The sequence below is a fragment of the Xiphophorus couchianus genome, chromosome 13 (assembly GCF_001444195.1).
Source record: "Xiphophorus couchianus chromosome 13, X_couchianus-1.0, whole genome shotgun sequence".
Lineage (NCBI taxonomy): Eukaryota > Metazoa > Chordata > Actinopteri > Cyprinodontiformes > Poeciliidae > Xiphophorus > Xiphophorus couchianus.
The window spans coordinates 12,925,805-12,944,223 of NC_040240.1; the positions used below are offsets into that span (position 1 = coordinate 12,925,805).

Here is an 18,419-nt window from a genome sequence, read left to right on the forward strand (position 1 = left end):
GAACTAACAGGTGTCGCTTAACGTAAAACAAAATTTACAGCAAGCCCCTTTAACTGGCTCATACCATTAATGGTTAGAGAGAGGGGGGGAGATCCCTTTTGTTGAAACTTTATAGTGTGTTTAGTTCTTTTATGCGGTGGTAAAACTGCCATTAGTCTAATCTTTTAAGTTGTTAGTAAGCTGTCTAGTAATATATCACCGAAAGAGCAGTTGTAAAAGAAATCTACAAGAGTTACCACGACCGGCGCTTCCCGTCGTTACAAACAGAGGTAGGGACCGCTGGCTGGGGATGAGCGGCACCAACATTCAGGTGCAAGACTTAGAAGAGGACCTGAATTAATTTATTGTGGAGTAACTTAAACGTATTTGTGACAATGACGGAGAACGGCAGTCGCGACGGCTCTGAAACAGAAACAAAGCAGCTCCAGGCTAACGCCACGACGGAGTACTGCTCAAAGTTGCAGCGGTGGATGTGGGAGTATTACTGGGGACATGCTAGCTGGCAGAGCTGGGCGGCTCTGTCAGCCTTCCCCTTGCCACCGCCGAGCTCTGCCGCTCAGACACCGGCTGCTCATTCTTCCATTCCCGCCAGCGGACAGCAAGCGTTTGAGCCCGGGAACTGGTTCGGCTACCCGTACGCTTTCAGACACCCGGGGTCCTCGACTCCTTACCCGGGTGGTCTGCAGGCGGAGCAGCGCTCAGCCGCGACCGATGTGCGGCAGCAGAACGGAAGTCCACCACAAGCAGGTAGGTGGTGGCCTGTTCTTTTTATTTTTATTTTTTATTTTTTTTACAGAAACATCCCTAAGCATGGTTCCTTAAAGACTTAAGATAAGTCATGAGTGCAATGCGAAGCAGGCTTAAGAAGAGGTCCAGGTGGAAACAGGCTTATATAATTACAGTTGTCCCAAAGACTCTTTGGGCCTATTGTTTACCACACTGGTTGTTTTCTGCAGATCTAAAGTAGCTTCAAAATAACAACAGTACCTCATAAAATAATCCCTGCAATATAAGCTTTTGGCATCACAAACGTCACTGTATTTTGTTTTTTAAATTGGATTTGCTCTAGAATCATAAAATGATACATAGCAGTGAGGTGAGTGGGAAATTATTTATGGTTTTCATACTTGAAACTGAAAAGTGTGGCGTGCATTTATTTAAGTCGTAGTAGGACCACCTCTCTATTACATTTGCACATTTTTGGGGGGACATGTCTCTTCCTTATTTGCACATCTAGTTATTAAACTAGATGTGTTCAGTTACATAAACTAGTTATGTAACTGAACCTACATTCAGTTACATTGTAGGAAGAAGCGTCTGTAAATGGCAGCTTTCAGGTCTTGTCATCTTGGACTTTCAGTAGCCTGTTTTGGCTCACAATTTGGCGCCAACTCCTGCTCCCTCAAAAAGTAAGCTGGAAACCGTGCTCATCTGCTGCTGAAATGTCTTGGAGACGCAAAGGCCTTGATGGCTGTCACAATTTTAAAGCTCAACGAAATTAAGTTCTAGCTTTTAGTAGCCCAGCTGAGACTCCACATGTTGATAGATTATTTGTCCTAGTATGAGAAGTCATCCATTTCAAACATGGGGGTTAAAGTGGAAGCAGCTGTGAAGTTTTATCAGTTAAGGAAGTTAGCAGAAATAAAACCAGTTGTTTCTCCACTGGCTTCCCTCATATTTTAGGACTTGTTTTAGAGTTATTTTATTTAGTTTTCCTCATGGGCTTGCCACCTCCTACCTCCCTGGGCTGTTGCTCTGTTATACACTCGCAGGTGGGCTGATCAGCTGCTCCTCTGTGTGCCAAAAAGTGAAAGTTAGCTTGGAGGTCACTGCATTTTTGCTGTGGTAGCTCCTACAATGTGGACAGACCTACTTTTGTATTTGCCTTTGCTTTTGACACAATATGAGATGCTGATTTTAGCTTATGTTATTTTCCTTATAATTGGGTATATGAGTTACAAAGTATTTTGTGTTTTGAGTAAAGCCATTGATTTGTAACATTAATAGGTTGGAACTGATAAATAAAACACTGTACAGATGAATATTCCAACATTTTGTCTGCACATCATATTGTACAGGACGAGAGTACACCATCCCCTCCCCTCTTCAGAGATTACTGGCTGAGACGGTGGATTTCTTCATCCTGTTTTGTGTGAAGGCCACCATCGTCTTATGGATCATGCATCTCTTCGGAATGAAGTGAGGAAAATAAATCTGAAAACCTTAAATAAAACTCCTAATTTAAAGATTCCCAAATGTTGCTCTTAGCCAATTATCTACCAACAATGTTCTAATGCGTCCGTCATCCAGAACCACCCTCACCAACAAACTGCATGGTCTCCTTTCAGGGACATTGCCAAGTTTATCACCCATTTCATCATTGAGGAGATCGATGAGAACACGTCCATCGAGGACCTGCAGAAAATGATGGCGGTCGCTTTGGTTTACAGAGTATTGGTCTGCGTTTATGAGGTGGGATGCTTTTCTTGTCACCTGCTCTTAAGAAACTAACTAGTCCCAAGTTTATCAAGATTCAGGTGAAGTAGAATTTATTTAATTCAAATACAGTATTCTGACTTGGACTGTTGTAATCCTAACACGATTTTAAATACCACACAACATTACTTTGGGTTTAATTTGGAGTTAAATAAATTGCTTTTATAGTATTAGGCATGTTGACAGAAGAATCACTAATAGTTGAAGATGTGTGTCACTGCTTTGAACAGGTATCTGATATACAGAGTGGTGGTTTTTCAAAGATAATTTACACTATACTTGCCTTTTAAATTCAACTCAAACTGAGTTTCCAAAATGTACATTTATTTGAAGAAAAATGGAGGCAACACATTGGTCAACATGCCGGAGTTGCTGCTATCGCATTATAAAATAATTATTTTGCACAAAACCCCACAAAAATATGGATATTATTTTCCCTTTCAGCTTTGAATCTTTTAAACAAAATGCCCATGTTGCCCAGCCTTATTAAGCTGACCACAGTCTCAGCACCTATCAGCTTACAATTAACAACAAAGCGCAGATTAAAGATGAAGGTAATTTCTACTGCATTCGCGAGGAGCTGCTTTCCTTTCTGCATGAGCAAATTTCTCACAACAAAACATCCTGTTCCATAGAGAACCATGATGCAACGTTGCATTCAGAATTGCGGGAGGTGAAGTCATGTATTTTGTGTCTCCTGTTGGACATCTGTGTCAGAGGCTTTGTTTTCCCACATGGGGCTGACCTCTGAGACGTTTAGGCACCTCGGCTCAAACTCCATCTGGCCGTTTATTTTCTTGTTGTTTGATGTTTATAGATTTTTTTTGTTGTTGCATGTAAATAAGTAAATAAAGTGAAATGGAATATCATAGTAGCAATTCAGTTCAAGAATTTATGTACTGATAAAAGCATTACACGTTTTTTCTTTACATTTTTCTGTTAATTTTGATATTTATCGTGGCATTTTTATGATCATATGAGCTGTAAAGTATTGTTTCTGTATTTTTTTCCATTAGTTTTGTTTTTCCACTGTTTGTCCCTTGAGAGTAGCAGTGAAGATTGATATCTTTAAAAGTATGATTGAATTCAGCATTTCTTGTGCTGCTGTACGATAAAATCGTTTTCCTAATTGGTGTGCTGGAATGGCTATGTTTTCTTTTTTTTAGGGCAGTTTTTATAATTTAGTATTAAATTATAAATACTGCCTGTATCATTGTATTCCTTATCTACATTTTTTTGCCATTTTAAAAAAAATTTTTTTATTTATTGCCCCGCAAGGGGTCTTTTTGTGGGCTCTAGTGTCCCTTTTTCAAAGAAGGCTGACAGGAAAGGGGGAAGACATGCGGTAAACGTCGTCGGGTCCGGGACTCGAACCCGCGACAGCCGCGTCGAGGCTACGTTTGCCTGAATGTGGGTCGCGCTAACCCCTCCGCCACCACGGCACGCCCTATCTACATTTAATTATTTTTATTTTTGAGTGTATACTTTTTTTTTCCCAGTTAAAAGTAAAAATAGCTTTTTACTGTATATGCATTTAGTACTGCCTCTTCACTAAGTCGATGATGTTATGTTAATTCTAATGCTATGTTAATGCTAAAGCGATGCTAATGCTAACTTGTTCCCCAAAATTTGATCTGGTTAAGAAAAAAAAAATAAATCAGATACCTAACTCAACAACGCAAGTGAGCTGCAGACAACTGACTTGATGTGTCTCCCCCAAAGTCTCAGCAGAGCCACAAAGTGATTGGTGATATGTTGATGCTATAATACATGTAAAAGGAGCCCAAACCAGATATTGGGTGGATTGTATTGTGCTGTACAGTACATGGATTTTTTTGACACTTTTCTTCTTGCTTAATCAGACAATCTGCATTTGGGGCGCCGGAGGTGCGACTCCAGGGAAGTTCCTGCTTGGTCTGCGGGTGGTGACATGCGACACGTCCACCATGGTACGGCCCAACCGCATTTTTGTGGTTCCAGCATCTAATGTTTCTCTGTCGGCGTGAGTAATCAACTTTTTTTTTTTTTTTTTTTTACATCAATGTGGATATCCTCAATATTTGAAATTGAGAGGTTCAAGTAACATTCTCTTTTTTTAAAACAAATTTCTTACATTCGCAGCTCCACTGTGCGAGCGTTGAACAAGAACTTCTCCATCGCTTTTCTCTTTCCTGTCTTCATCACGCTCCTCTTCTTCCAGCACAACAGGACAGTTTACGACATTGTGGCCGGGACCATAGTGGTCCAACGCAGAGGGGCCTAAAAGGTTGCCCCCTTAACCCCAACCTCCTGTTTCTCAGACTCGGTCACTGCTGCATGTCAAAGAGTGATTGTTCTGTTTTTCATCAGGATTCACCTAATTTATTTTACATTAAAATTTTATTGCACTGAAAGGAATAATGGGTCATAACATCTCTACACTGAAGTTGGGCTATGCTTTAAAAGGACACAAATACAGATGTGGTAGCAGAATATTAAGTTAAATGAAATGAAAGGCAAGTGAGGATTTCAGTTTTCTTATCAAGTGTCAACTGAAAAAAGTCTCTTTGGTTCTTTAAGGCAAAAATATATGCAAAGTCAACCTTTTTTTGTTTTAAAATCTGTTTTCAAACATCTACATATGATATGGATATTGTCTTTTTGTAGCTGTTGTGGTATTAATGCCAAACAATTTACTTTTGCCTAACCCTAAATATGCAACTTTCAGGTCAAATCGGAAGATGTATTGTTTGATCAAGCTATTTATTTCATGCTTTATGAGTAAAAATAGGCAGCATTGAATACATTTAAAAATATACTTAAGTAAAATATAAAATACATCAGCAGGACTGATCGCACACCAGGCCAATCCAACCTTTTATGTCTCCAGATTTGTTAGCAGAGCTGCTGTTTGCTCCAAAGTTGTTCATGCAGACCAAAATGCAAAATATCTGCACACAAAATGTAATATATTGCACATACTTTTGGTTTCTTGATTCAACAAAGAAAATTGTCTTGCTCTGTGACTGAGCAGCTGTTTGGATGGCCTCTGAAGTATTAAGATTGTTTTGTAAATTAAGAAAGGGTTGCAGTGAAGCGATGTTGCGTAATCTGTCAGTATGTAGGTTTTTTTCTTTATCTTTTGAGTTAGGAGACAATTTATCATGTTGTTTCTTTAGTAACTCTGCTCATATCTAAAATATCAGTTTGGTTAGATTTTTCTTTATGGATTCTTTTCCTATTCTTAAAGTCAGTGATTTTATATATATATATATATATATATATATATATATATAGTGCATTCATACTGTTGCTAAAAACAAAAAGAAAATGTCCATTTATTGTGCCTATGGATGATTTGAACTGCTTTGATTTAGTGAAAGTTTCTATGTTATATTATGCATAGTTTGTAAGTTACAAAAAAGTCATTTTGTGACTCAGGGCAACTTGTTAGCATTGACAATATTTTAGTTAATATTAAATGTCATTTCTGTATATGAATAATATGAGAACATTCTGGTATTAAAGTACTATGCAGTAAATGGATTTAATCCATGCAAGAAGTATATTTGTGTTTACATTGTCCCACCAATGGATGTCTTTACCTGGACTTACCCTCCAATCACACTAAAATGTAAGCAATGCAAGATTTTAGATTAAAATAATCCATATAAATTAACTATTTTTAAGAAAAATCTGGTCACATATGTTAAGTACTAGTGTATAAATGATTTTCCTGTTTCTCTTCCTATGTTTTTCATTATTAACTGTCTGGCCAAAAAAAACAACGTTCAAACATTAATATTTTGTTGGGTTGCCTGATTACGACATGCATTTGCTGTAGCATTATTTTGATGACCTTGAGCAATGTTATGAGATTTATTCCCATTTGCGTTATTATTTCACCAAGATCTTGTATTGATCTTGGTGAAATAATAATCTTGTATTGATTATGAGAGTCAGTCCATTGAGTTCCCTGCACATTTTGTGTGTATGGCAATACTCTTACTCTCACCGTTAAACACAGCCCTGACTCTACTGTTTTTTTGTTTTTTTTCTGCAGTTTGATTTCACCAAACATTTAAATGATCGCTGATCATTTGGGGAGTTTTCTGACTATATTTCTTTCTTGATGACGATGGTCTTCCAATTTCTAATAATGCGTTGGACAGTTTTAACCCAACTTTAGTTGTGCGATCTTTTTAGTTTTCTCTGCTTGATACCAGCGATGCGACTCTTAAACAAACATCTTTTCCATGACCACAGGATGTGTCATTAGGCACGGTTGTTTAAGAAATGAGAAGTTACTTTACAGCAGTTGGGGTTAATTAACTTGTTGCTAGCTGGAAAATAAGCGCCAGCGCTGTAATTATCCAATAGTCGGCTCATAGTGGTTTGCTTAATGAAATTCAGATGGTGACTAGTTTTTTGGTTGTTTTTTTTTTTTTTTTTTTACCCAGCCCTAATGTCAATGTCTGGCTAATAAAGTCAATTAAGAGTGACTTTATACTGACCAAACCACATAACAAGGAGCATAGTTGTTTATGGCATTGTATTTTATGTATATTTAGAGCTATAAATTTGTTTTACAAGTTCTTGGTGAAGAGTCAGTGACCGTTTTCAGATATAAAAGAAAACTGTTAAAAGATGTGCCGTCTTCTCCCTGCTCTCGCACTTATATAGCCTCACCACATGGGGGCAGCAGAGGTCAGAACAAGCCAGACTCTACAAACTGCTCCTACAAAAAATGTAAAATCTCCGTTTGTGTATTCATATATTGGGCAGTGTTGGCATTGCCTCACTTGAGACTGAAAAATTTAACCTTTCGGCCTTTTATTCAACTGAACCAACAACTTCTACTGCATGTTTGCTGTGACTCCACGCTGTAGACTTTCCTTTTCAGCAATGCTTTATTGATCCCAAAGGGAAATTAAATGTTCTTATTCATAATTCTAGGTTCTTCAGAGTTTCTGTAGATTGCTGGCTATTGACAGAAAGGATCCAGGTCCTTTCCATCAGTAGAGGATCCCCTGTAGCAGTCAGTATTACAGTGAATTTAAAAAAGGCCTCCGACTGAAGACACATTTGTTTTTTATATGGCAGTCTCATTAAGAGAATGCTCAAGATTTTCTTGATTTTATGTAAAATTATTCTTTGCATCCTCTCCTCTTAGAGGCTCCACAGTAATACCCAGAACAGAACCAGCTTTCTTTAGCACTTTGCTTAGCCTTTGGCTAAGACTTTGGCAAGAGATGACACAACAGACTTATAGAAGATATGCAACATCTTGCTGCAAACATTGAAGGATCTAAGCTTTCTCAAGAAGTACAGCCCACTCTGTCATTCCTGTATAAAGGAGAGCATAAGTGTCTATTTTGGTGGCAATGGATCACATAAATTTTGTTTGAGAAATGTGTTTATGGTTATAATGTCACAAAATGCAGTTCTGTACTTCATGCATTTTCTAAGTTTAAATTTGGTTTCATTCCTTTGGGAAACTAAATGTTTTACTTATGAGTTGTTTTCAAATTTTGTTTAATTATAACAGAATAAATTCAATGTCACTGCAAGGAAGTGACATACTTCTCTTTGCATCCATGAACAATGACTGTTACAGTGAGAGGTGAAGCAAAAAAAACTTTTCCGCAACTTTCTAATGTTAAGTGTAACAAAGTGTATTTTAACAGTTTGTTTGCAAATAACGCTTTCTAGCTTCAGTCATTTTATATGGGGAGACAATCTAAACTGTTACTAAATAGTAAGACATATTTGTAACTCTTGTAGTTAAAGTGAAAAAAAAAAGTTTATGTTTGAAAGTTGTAGAGTTGGAATCTTTTGATTTAGGGAAGATATGAATTAATGAATAACTTTTAACCCTGAACCCTGTTTTTAAGGAGTTTTTCCTGTTCCAAAATGCTGTGGAGTTGAATTTTTATGAGCTGCATGTCAGATTAGCCTGGAGTGTATTTTACATTAAGTTCCCAGTAGGAAGATGTAAAGGCTTGTTGGGGTTTCCTCTGAATGGTTGTATTTAAACAGCAAGCATTAATCAAGGGAGCTGGTAATCATTAGCCTCTTGCTGCTTTTCTCACTCCAGCATGCACAAGAATAACGCGAGACACAGAGGCTTTTAAAGTTTTTATGAACTCGTGTTTTTGTATTTTCCATTATGCTTTGGTGCTCTCTTGCATATTTTTTTCTTTTGGATTTTTTATTTATGTTTTTTTTTTGGAATTGAAGCAATAATTTATGTGTTCTCTTGCACTGTTTACAGGTATAAAACAAGGGAATCTTATGTTTTACTAATTTCTTGATGAAATCTTCTATGAATACTGAGTAATATTAGTTTTATTAGTTCTTAAAAAATCTTAAAGTTCCTTTCAATGGCTTCAGGGCATGGGGGAAATTAGTTCTCTGCTGTATAATCCCTGTGTGTGTAGAGAAGCTCTCCAAACATCGTGCATGATTTTTAGAAGTTCATTGTGGCATTTTTGTCCTTCGGTTGCAAGTTTTTGTGCTGAGAGTCATGAGTTGTTCTTCGTGCCAGAAAGCTGAGAGGGGCTCTGCGATTATTACGCCTCGAGTGGCTTTAATACAAATTTCACAGAGCAGACGGGGAAGGGAGAGAGAGAAAGCAACAGAAAGTGGGAGACACTTGGATTAAGAGAGAGACAAAAGCCCAAGAGGAAGAAAGGGATTGGAACTGGGAGTTCAAAACGAGGGGAGTTGAGGATGGGAAGAGAAGTGGAGGCAAAAACAGAGAAAGAATGGAAAGAAGTGAGCGCGAGCGTGAGAGGCTAAGGGACACCATGCTTGAAAATTCTCTCTGATCTTTGAGCCTTGGGACCGGAGGCGATGGAATACCCCGCAGAACTCTATTAAAATTCAACCAGCTTCACTTAAGCCTTCAGTTATTATAGAATAGAGGCCCTTCACAGCTCAGCTTTCTGTGTTTGGTCTCTGTTGCATGCACTGAGTTAACACTTGCAAAGAAGTAAGGATGTCTTTTCTGCACAAAAAGGTGAATTTGAAAAAAACTAGTGAGAAAGGCATAGAGTTTGTCGTTCAGGTAGCCACCGTGGAATTTTGCTCAACATTTTGACTTTACAAATAAGCACTGATCCATAAGAATATATTTGCAAAAGCGGAGTGTGGCTCTGTTTTATTATAATGTTGATGGCTGGGTGAACATTTGTTACAGTTAGTAACAAGACACTGTGTTAAAGCAGAGCTCAGAGCAGCGCCAACACCATAAAGCTAATCATGTTCATTTCATAAATTATCTAAGCTAATTCTTGCCTCTTGGCAAAACAAGAAAGCTCTAAGGGGATTTAAAGCAGTATCTTGACTTCTGAAGCAATGGTTCATAGAAGTAGAAAGGTTTAACTTTATATGAAAATAAAATTAGGTTGAATGAAACTTGTAAGTGTAGCAGAACTGAGGTTTAGGGCAAACATCATAGGAATACGTAGGAATAAACATGGGGGGAGGATCCTAATTTGTTCCTTAACAGAAACCATATTTTTGCAATACATTTTATTGAAAAAAAAATAAAGGTTTATCTTTTCAGACTTTTCTTTTTTACATTTTGTTACATTTCCTGTGGTTTTAACATTCAGATGTCTAAAAATGTTGAGATAAAAAGAAACAGATGGGCTTTTGTATGGCGTCCAATTGCTTTCTCAAAACTCAGCAACATGAGTTTTGCTTGTACTCCGAAGGTCAGAGTTCAGGGTTCTGTACGTGATGTCATCATTCTTCTGTGACTTCTCTTGTTTCTCGGGTCTCATGGGCAAGTATTCAAGTTTCTTTTATGGTTTCTTCCATACCTGCGTGTCCACGCGAGGTTGCTGGTGTCCATCTCCAGCAGTCTTTGGACTAGAGGTGGGGTACACCCTGGACAGGTACCTCATCCATTGAAGGGCAACTCAGACACACACACACACATGCACCCCCCCACACACAGGAGAGTAACTGCGCGCACACACTCATGAGGTCAGGTTAGAGAGACCAATTAACCTAACAGTCATGTTTCTGGACTTTGGGAGGAACTGGGAGTACCCAGAGAAAACCCCGGCTTGCGCAAAACAAACACAAAACCTCCATCCTCAAAGAGCCCAGGTCGGGATTTGAACCCAGGACCTTCTGAGTGCAAGGCAACAGAGCTACTCTGCCTCCTTTTAGTCTAATTCTCATCTACAAACCTGTCACTGTTTGAAGTTGAGACAATGCCACTGTCATAAGCTGGAACACATTTGAAATGTAAAAAATGAAAAGATTATGATCCATACCTGTTATGATGATGCACAATATGTTAACTGCTTTAACTATTTGTGGATGCGGGTGAACATTGTTGTTTCCCATAACTACATCTTTGTATTACAATGCAGAACCTATAGACGGACAATGTTGAGCAAAGATGGACAAATTAAAACCACCACGAGATCAAAAAGGACGAGCAGCTCAATACCGACTCAGCAGGTACGTTTTCAGACGAGCTATTTCACAGAACTGTCTAGTAAATGTATGCTTGCTGCCCCTTTGTTTTTTTTGTTTTTTTGTCACTGCATGACCGGTTTGATTTATGACTTTGCTCAAAGTATGTGAAACAAACAGCCAGCAGCTGTTCAACAGCAGCTCAAGAGTACAAGGAGACTGAGTGTAGAGTAGTCCTGACTTGCAGACATTTTTAGTTGCACAGCCAACAAATCTAGTGTGGGGGGGGAAACTATCTTTGAGCATCTTCTGAGGTCATTTCTGTATTGCTCAGCTCCTCAGGGATGCGTTTCACCTGTTTATCTGCAGGAAGCTTTTCTGTGTTCAAGATTGTACCTTGTCTGCAATTTTTTTTTACCAGGCAAGCTGTGTGCGGGGATTATATAATCAGAATGTTTTTATTTATTTATTTATTTATTTTTTAAAACAAAAACAGCTGCCTCTGTGTGAACATGGTAGCAGTGAACTAGAACAGTCACAATGTTGGCTGTGATACCAGCAAACGTAAGCAAAAGATGCCGACGGGGCTTCAAGCAGAAATGAGGTCAACAGCAGGAAAATGACGGGACATTTTATGGAGTCAATAGGAGACGGTTGTAATATTTTGTGACATAATGTTATTATGAAACAGAGATTTAGCTGTGTGTTTACAACACTAAAATCTACAATGTAAGTATTCACTTCATATGCTACCAGTAGATACAAAGAGATATGTTGAGTTTTGCCAAGTTTTAATAAAATAAAATAATTTTCAAATCTTTTGTGGAGAAGAATAATTAATTACTGGAACAGTAAATACCTTCCAGTTTAACCCAATTCAATCACCACATTCAGTGCAGTTTAACAGTTAGAATAAATATATTGGTGTTTATAAATCTCTACAGGCTGCAGTAGAAGAAAAATCTGTCATTGCAATGAATTATAGTCAGAAACATAAAGAGGGTAATCTGATAAGTGTATCTCGTACTTAAACTAGGGAATTGGCCACACCTTTGACAATAATATGTACAAGGTTACAAGAGCCTCCATTAAAGTTATGAATAGGATAATAAGCAGTGGTTAGTTTCTGGTTTGAGACTGAGCACTGAGAGACATAAGCCATCTTTCCCTGAGATGTAAGATGAAAAGAAAACCCCTATAATTTGCCAATAAATCCCATCTTTTTTTGTTGCTTATTATTATAAATAGCTGTTTAGTATATTATTACACTGATGGTTCAATAAAGACATCTGCTTTGTGTAATGTGTGAGAAGAGATTGCATGGATAACTATTAGGTTCTCATAAGTAGTTTGTTGTATCCTTGTTGGGTCGCAGGTGCCTCCCCAACAGCTACTGGGTGAGAGGTGGGTTACGCCACAGTCCATTAAATGGCAACTTAGAGACAAAAAATAGCATACCGAAGGTCAACGTAGCATATTCCATTAACCTTATAAGCGCGTTTTTGACTTATGGGAGAAAGCTGGAGTACTCACACATGGACAAGGAGAACAAACACCATGCAGAAAGACCCCAGGCCATGATTCAAACCCAGGACTTTCTTAATGTTAGGCAACAATTATACCAACTGGGCCACCGTGCGAATAGCTTATCCTGTCAATCTAAAGCATATATTAAAAAAAGTCAAATATACCCAGGTACCCTTAGCAGCTATTTTTCTTGCTAATTACTGTACTTGACGTAATTAGGCAAGTAGCAACAACACATAGGTTAAATGATAAAATATTACATATTTAAAAAAAATATATATATATAAGTATGTGGTTAACAGGTTGAAAAAAATGGTTTATTTCACATAAAGAGCTGTGGTGATTGTCAAACTATTTTATTTACATTGTAGTTGAACTGATACAATAAAGATTGTCTTATGCTTAAGAATTACGATGATGTGATGCTTTAAAAGATTTTAAAAAATGCTGTTTGACTAAATTTTTTCTTTTTAGTCTAATCTGGATATTTCTTTTTGTTCTGTTCATAGCTAATATAAAATGAACTAAATTTGATTAAGACAATATTAATGTTTTTGCGGTTTTTACTAGTATTTGCAATTGCATCTTGTTGTTGCAAAGCACTTTGTTTTTATAAAGTGATAGATAAAATTGATATTGATAATACATAATTCTAATGAACAGGCAAACATTTGTGTACTTGACAGAACTTTTCCAACTGAGCAGGATATATCTCTTTAAAATATAACAATAATGAAAACTAAGTGATTTTTCTCTTTTATATTGATACTAAAGGTTTAAGTATTACAATATTTATACTGGACTACCTCATCACATAGTAACTAAAATAATATGAAAAAGCCCAAAGTAAACTTGACATTCACATAAAGTAATTCACATAATATTTATATGCTAAGGGGATCTGTACGGAGTACTGAGCTCAGTGTGACTCCAGCTGATAAACCTAGAAAAGGGTTTATATTTTTCTACTTTTCCAGCTTAGAAACAAGACAAAAAGGTCAAATTTAATACATTTACCAAACGAAAGAAACAATAAAGGCGGGTAATTATAACTTAGTCTTAGAAAAACCATGAGAGTCTTATCTGCTTAACTTGTTACCTTGTATAATAAAATTTAACTATTTTGGGGGAAAATGTATTGCTAATTCCCACAATGAAGTTCTTAAAAAATAATTTCTTTAATTTATGGAAGTTTTTATACAAGGATACAGTTCTTAAATTGCTTTCAAAGATATGTTTGGCATTAAATGTTCTCAAACAGTGGACAGAATTGAGTGTAATAAACATTAGTTGTTAAAACAAAGTGTTGGTATTCCTACCAATAGACTGAAAATGATGGTGAGTGAATAAGGGGAGAAAATAAAAATAAAAGCTTAAAATGAAGTTACAGAAAATGGCACAGTGAGAAATATAATCATTTAAACATACAAATGCTTTAACACAACCACATTTCCGTCCCAGATTCTCTCTGTAATCCCCAGCAGAGGGAGTGCAGTTTAAAGCGATGAGTTTGTCTGCACAGAGCCGTCTTCCTCATTGGTTCCCCATGACTTCAGTGCTGGAGGTGTCTCGGCCAATGGGAGCGCTCCCTGGTTACAAACATCTGAAGTAGTAATAATGTGGAATGTGCTGGCTCGGCATGAGCTGTCAACCAGAGCATGTAGTACTATACCACATACGGATGGGGGGAGGAGACTAGGCGAGAGGAGGAAGTGGTAAATACTCAGTGACAAAGCAGAAGCTTCGTTGTACTCTGTTAATGTGCGTGTGATAGTAGAAAGCAACATTACCATCAGCTGCTTTATATTACCCGACAGAACTCCACCCTCTCGACTTTTATTACACTTTTGTTTTGTTGGATGATGATTTATTGTTTCATGCAGATTCCAGAAAGATGTCATCAATGATTAGACATTTTTATTGCTTGCACATTTCTTTTGTCTACTTTTTTTTTAGACTGTAGTAAAAACATATTTTGATTTTACAAAATCACCTTTCCATTCCAGCATTTAGGCCACGTAACTTTCCCTTACATGCCATTACATTGATGGGAAACATTTTAAAATGAGTGCCAAGACAAATTTTAATCTTGATAGGGTTGTTTTGTTGCTATGCGTTGCACAATGCAAATCATTCAGGCTTTTGGGCCTTACAGCCAGTGCTCAGATTACTGGCCCTGTAGTGAAGTTACAGCAGTCTAAACACCTGTTTTCCTTTCTATTGGAAAGATGTACAGAGGGCATATTTGGTAGAAAAACTCAACCAAAATAGTTTCCCACTGATCACTGTTCATATATATATAAGTGTCTCTAGATACATGGAATGTAATCTTTCTATGTGTGTTTGGTGGCAGCAAGAGAGGAGAACCAATTGGGGAGATGAAGCGTGGGAGTTTACCCAAAGCAGTTAACATTATGTGAAATTACCAAAGACATTGGTGGAGCTATTGTAGAAATGAACTCTAGAATCTCTTTCTGGGTGTGTCTGCTTGACTGAACAAACATTCATCCAGCCAGACTTGAGCTGGTTATTCTAAAAGATCTGAGGAAGTGTTTATCTGAGTTTCAGGACATTCAGTTTGCGAAAGAGTCACATTAAGAAGGTTGAAATATTAGAAAGCCTTCTATCAATGTAGCTTGTAATGTCGTTTTTTTGTTTACTTTTTGCCTCACCTAAATGTTTCACATGATCAAACGTCATAAGAACTTATGACGCCTCATTTCTATGACGAGTTCAGGCATAAAACGGCTCCTAAAATCAAGGAATGAACCACATAACAAAAAACATGGAAAATAAAGCAGCATTTAAGTCAGACCTTTGAGTCTGTCTCCTTAATCAGATCTGTGATGGCACATTAAGTCCAATACTGAAATTTCTAGAGCTATTAATTGAAAACTAGACAGACAGCTTGAAGAATTTCTGATTGTCACGTTTAAAAGAAAAAAAAGGCAAACGTGTTGGACTGTTTAAAGTCAAAGAAGTCTTTCAGCCTATTCAGGCTACGAGTCTTTCCATTACATGTATACATGCTGTTATACTGTTCAAACATTTTCAAATTAGTCAGTAGGGCTGAGTTTACCGAACATTATGTCATCTCCTGGGCATTTGGATGCCAGCCTTACTATAACTCAGAGGTTTTATTTGTCTCATATTATTTTACTACCTTTCTTTAGATCCTTTTGTTTTAGATACCACAGATTTCCTAACACGTTTCACAACATCATAGGCAACATTAGTCATCTCTTAATTTGTGTTTCATTTCTTGTGTTGCAAGAAGGCAGTTCGCTTGGTGCATCTGGAATGAAGCAATTCATGTAACATTCAGCCAGGTGTCGAGCACTTTTACTAAGATCTTCATTACATAAGAAAGACCTATGGAGTTTTTTCTGCAAGTAATAATGCAGCAAAGACACAAACTAATAATTAAACACAGAAGAAAAATCAAAATGTTGCTCAAATAATAAAAAAAAAACAAGAAAATAATGCCATTTAGAAATTCAAGCACAAGCTTGTATTGAATTGTGGGGGGACGTGTCGACTGAAATATAATGAATTTATGTCAGCTTTACTGCAAAAAAAAAAAAAAATCTGTATTTTGGACACATTCAGATCTGAAATGTAGTAAACTGAAACTTAATAGGGACCCACAGAATTAATTGTAGTGCTTTGGAAACAGGATTTTTCTAATTTTCTCACGTTATAATTTCAAACTTCTGTGTATTTCATTGGGATTTGTAATTGTGAATAATTGTGAATTGAAATGAAAAGGATAAATGATTTTCAAATTTTTTCACACAAACATTTGGAAAACTATGCCCTGCATTGCTGCTCAGTCCCTTTTAATCAGTCACCTCAAAGTAAAATCTTCTGAAACATTCTGTGGATTTTACTCATCTGAACATATTTTTTACTAATTCATGTCATCTAACCGGTAATTGGTTAACCTGCAATAACATAGTGTTATTATTATATATACATTTGTCCTGTAACCCCAACAAATGTCTGTCCATTTGTTGGGTTTGCAGTATGCAGATCTAAACCTTCTCAGCTAATAGTAAGTGTTGATAATTTCCCACCTATTCTGTAAGGTAACAAACAACCCTCCTCCTCTTGGGTACAGCCCATCAGCAGCATCTCTGTTTTCAGGCATAAATAGCTACAGATCATAAGCCAGCATGCGGATAGCGTACTCTATAAGAGAGCTCTTCCCCACTTATAAACCATGATGGCGTACACACAGCCACTGTGGCCATGATTAATTGATGGTGTTTCAGTGTTAACAGGCCTCTCATTGCCAGACTTCTACAGGACTTGTGGGCTGACGAGACATCAACATCACTGATTCAAAGTTGTTCTTTTTCTTTTTTTTAAAACAAAGGGCCCTTTGAAATGGAGCATTCAGAGGATTTAGTCAGGTGGATGTTTGTGTTCAATTATGCTTGAAGAGATTGCAGAACTGATTGAATCAGCAAAAGTGTGCAAAGTTTGCATCGCACTCCTGGATTTGCATCCTAGAATGTCCACTTCAACCTTCACATCACTTTTTAAGAGCAGAAAAACCCTGAGAGACTAGAAAGGTACATGTTAAGCCTTTAAAGATTGTGACAGAGAAATCTAAACTCAGTCAGAAATGCACTGAAGTTGCTTGTTCACCCTTAATCTCAGTGTGTTAACGCTAATGATGGACGTCAGAAGGTGAAGCCTCAGAGGAAGCATTGATCAATAACCACAACAAATTATAAACTATTTAGCTGGCAAGAAAAGCATACAGAAGAATTTCTTGAGCTGTCTTCACTGGACTACAACAGAAACAACATACCTGATTTCATGTAAGACTCAATAATTAAATTGCTTGTTTGCAAATAACCAGTTCTTCATTACAATAAATCAGACATTCATTTAAGACAGTATAGTTTCTCTAGATTATATGTTTAGCATTACTGTACATTATAATTATTTTTGAAAATATATTCCTTTTTTTGTTGTGTGCTTTTATTTGCCTGTCCCTTTTTCTGCTGATTCTCTTCAATTCAGGAGAAAAATAAAAGATCATTCTTTTCTATTCTATACGTGACCTAAAGGGAGCTGGTTCCTTTCTCCAGCAGTCAGGATCGTGTGTCCAGTTCTTAGTCCATCACAAAACACTGTTTATACATTATAAAATGTTGTTTTTATAGTTTTTAGTAATTATGCAATGCTTTTTAGCTTTAAAGATTAATTTTTCATTTTATGAACAATAAACAACTTTGTTTGAATGATCTAGTCACTGTAAAAATGCACTTTGAAGTGTAAATGTTGAAAAGTCTGGACAGGACTTGGAGACAAGGGGAGATGACCTCCAGCAGTCAGGGTTCATGTGTCCCATGGATGTCCAGCCATTGGAGGATTTGTTTCATCTAATGTTTTTTACTTCTCTTAAAATGATTTATTAACCTGAGCCATTTTGATCATGCAACAATAGGCGTTTCATATCTCTAATATTTCTGAATACATCTTACAAATTCAACAAAAGGAAAAAGTGGTGTCAAAACTCTCATTTGCAGCAAGAAATGGAAAAAAAACCCCAAAAACTGAACCTTTTTTTTAATTTCAAAACCAAAATTAACTTTGCAAAGTAATGTTTGGGGAATAAAGCTTTCTAAAGCACAGCTGTTAAACTTTACAGAAGTGGGACTCAGTTTAACACAATTATCCACAGTGAAGCAATATGTACTCCCAGACTATCTTTGAATCCTTGCTTCTTTCCCTATCTCCGTCTTCCTTCCTTCATTTTTTTTTTGCTTTACCAAACTGTTAGTTTCCTCCTATACTCTCCCACACCCTGTCGTCATGAGTTCACACTAAACAGCAGTTCAGGCTCCCAGGACAGACCAAGGGGGGTCAGGCGAGTGCTGGAGATTTGTAAGCTGCCTCTTTCAAACTCATCCATTATCCAGCTGACTCCACTCTGACCCCTGAGGTAGCGAGTGTGTACTGTAGAG

General features: G+C 37.1%; 1 protein-coding gene across 2 annotated transcripts; it reads left to right on the forward strand.

The window, feature by feature from the left end:
* Nucleotides 1–12,741, forward strand: fam8a1a (family with sequence similarity 8 member A1a). Of its 2 annotated transcripts, XM_028037075.1 has the most exons (6): nt 1–747; nt 2,079–2,199; nt 2,349–2,472; nt 4,359–4,498; nt 10,866–10,956; nt 12,279–12,741. In XM_028037075.1, exons 1-6 carry the CDS (start codon nt 375–377, stop codon nt 12,633–12,635), a joined length of 1,206 nt encoding a protein of 401 aa, XP_027892876.1. In that variant the 5' UTR covers nt 1–374; the 3' UTR covers nt 12,636–12,741. The 2 variants fall into 2 exon arrangements, with proteins under 2 accessions (XP_027892876.1, XP_027892877.1); XM_028037076.1 differs by lacking the exons at nt 10,866–10,956; nt 12,279–12,741 and adding an exon at nt 4,618–10,683 and having other exon boundaries at nt 375–747.
* The last annotated feature ends 5,678 nt before the right edge of the window (nt 12,742–18,419 follow it).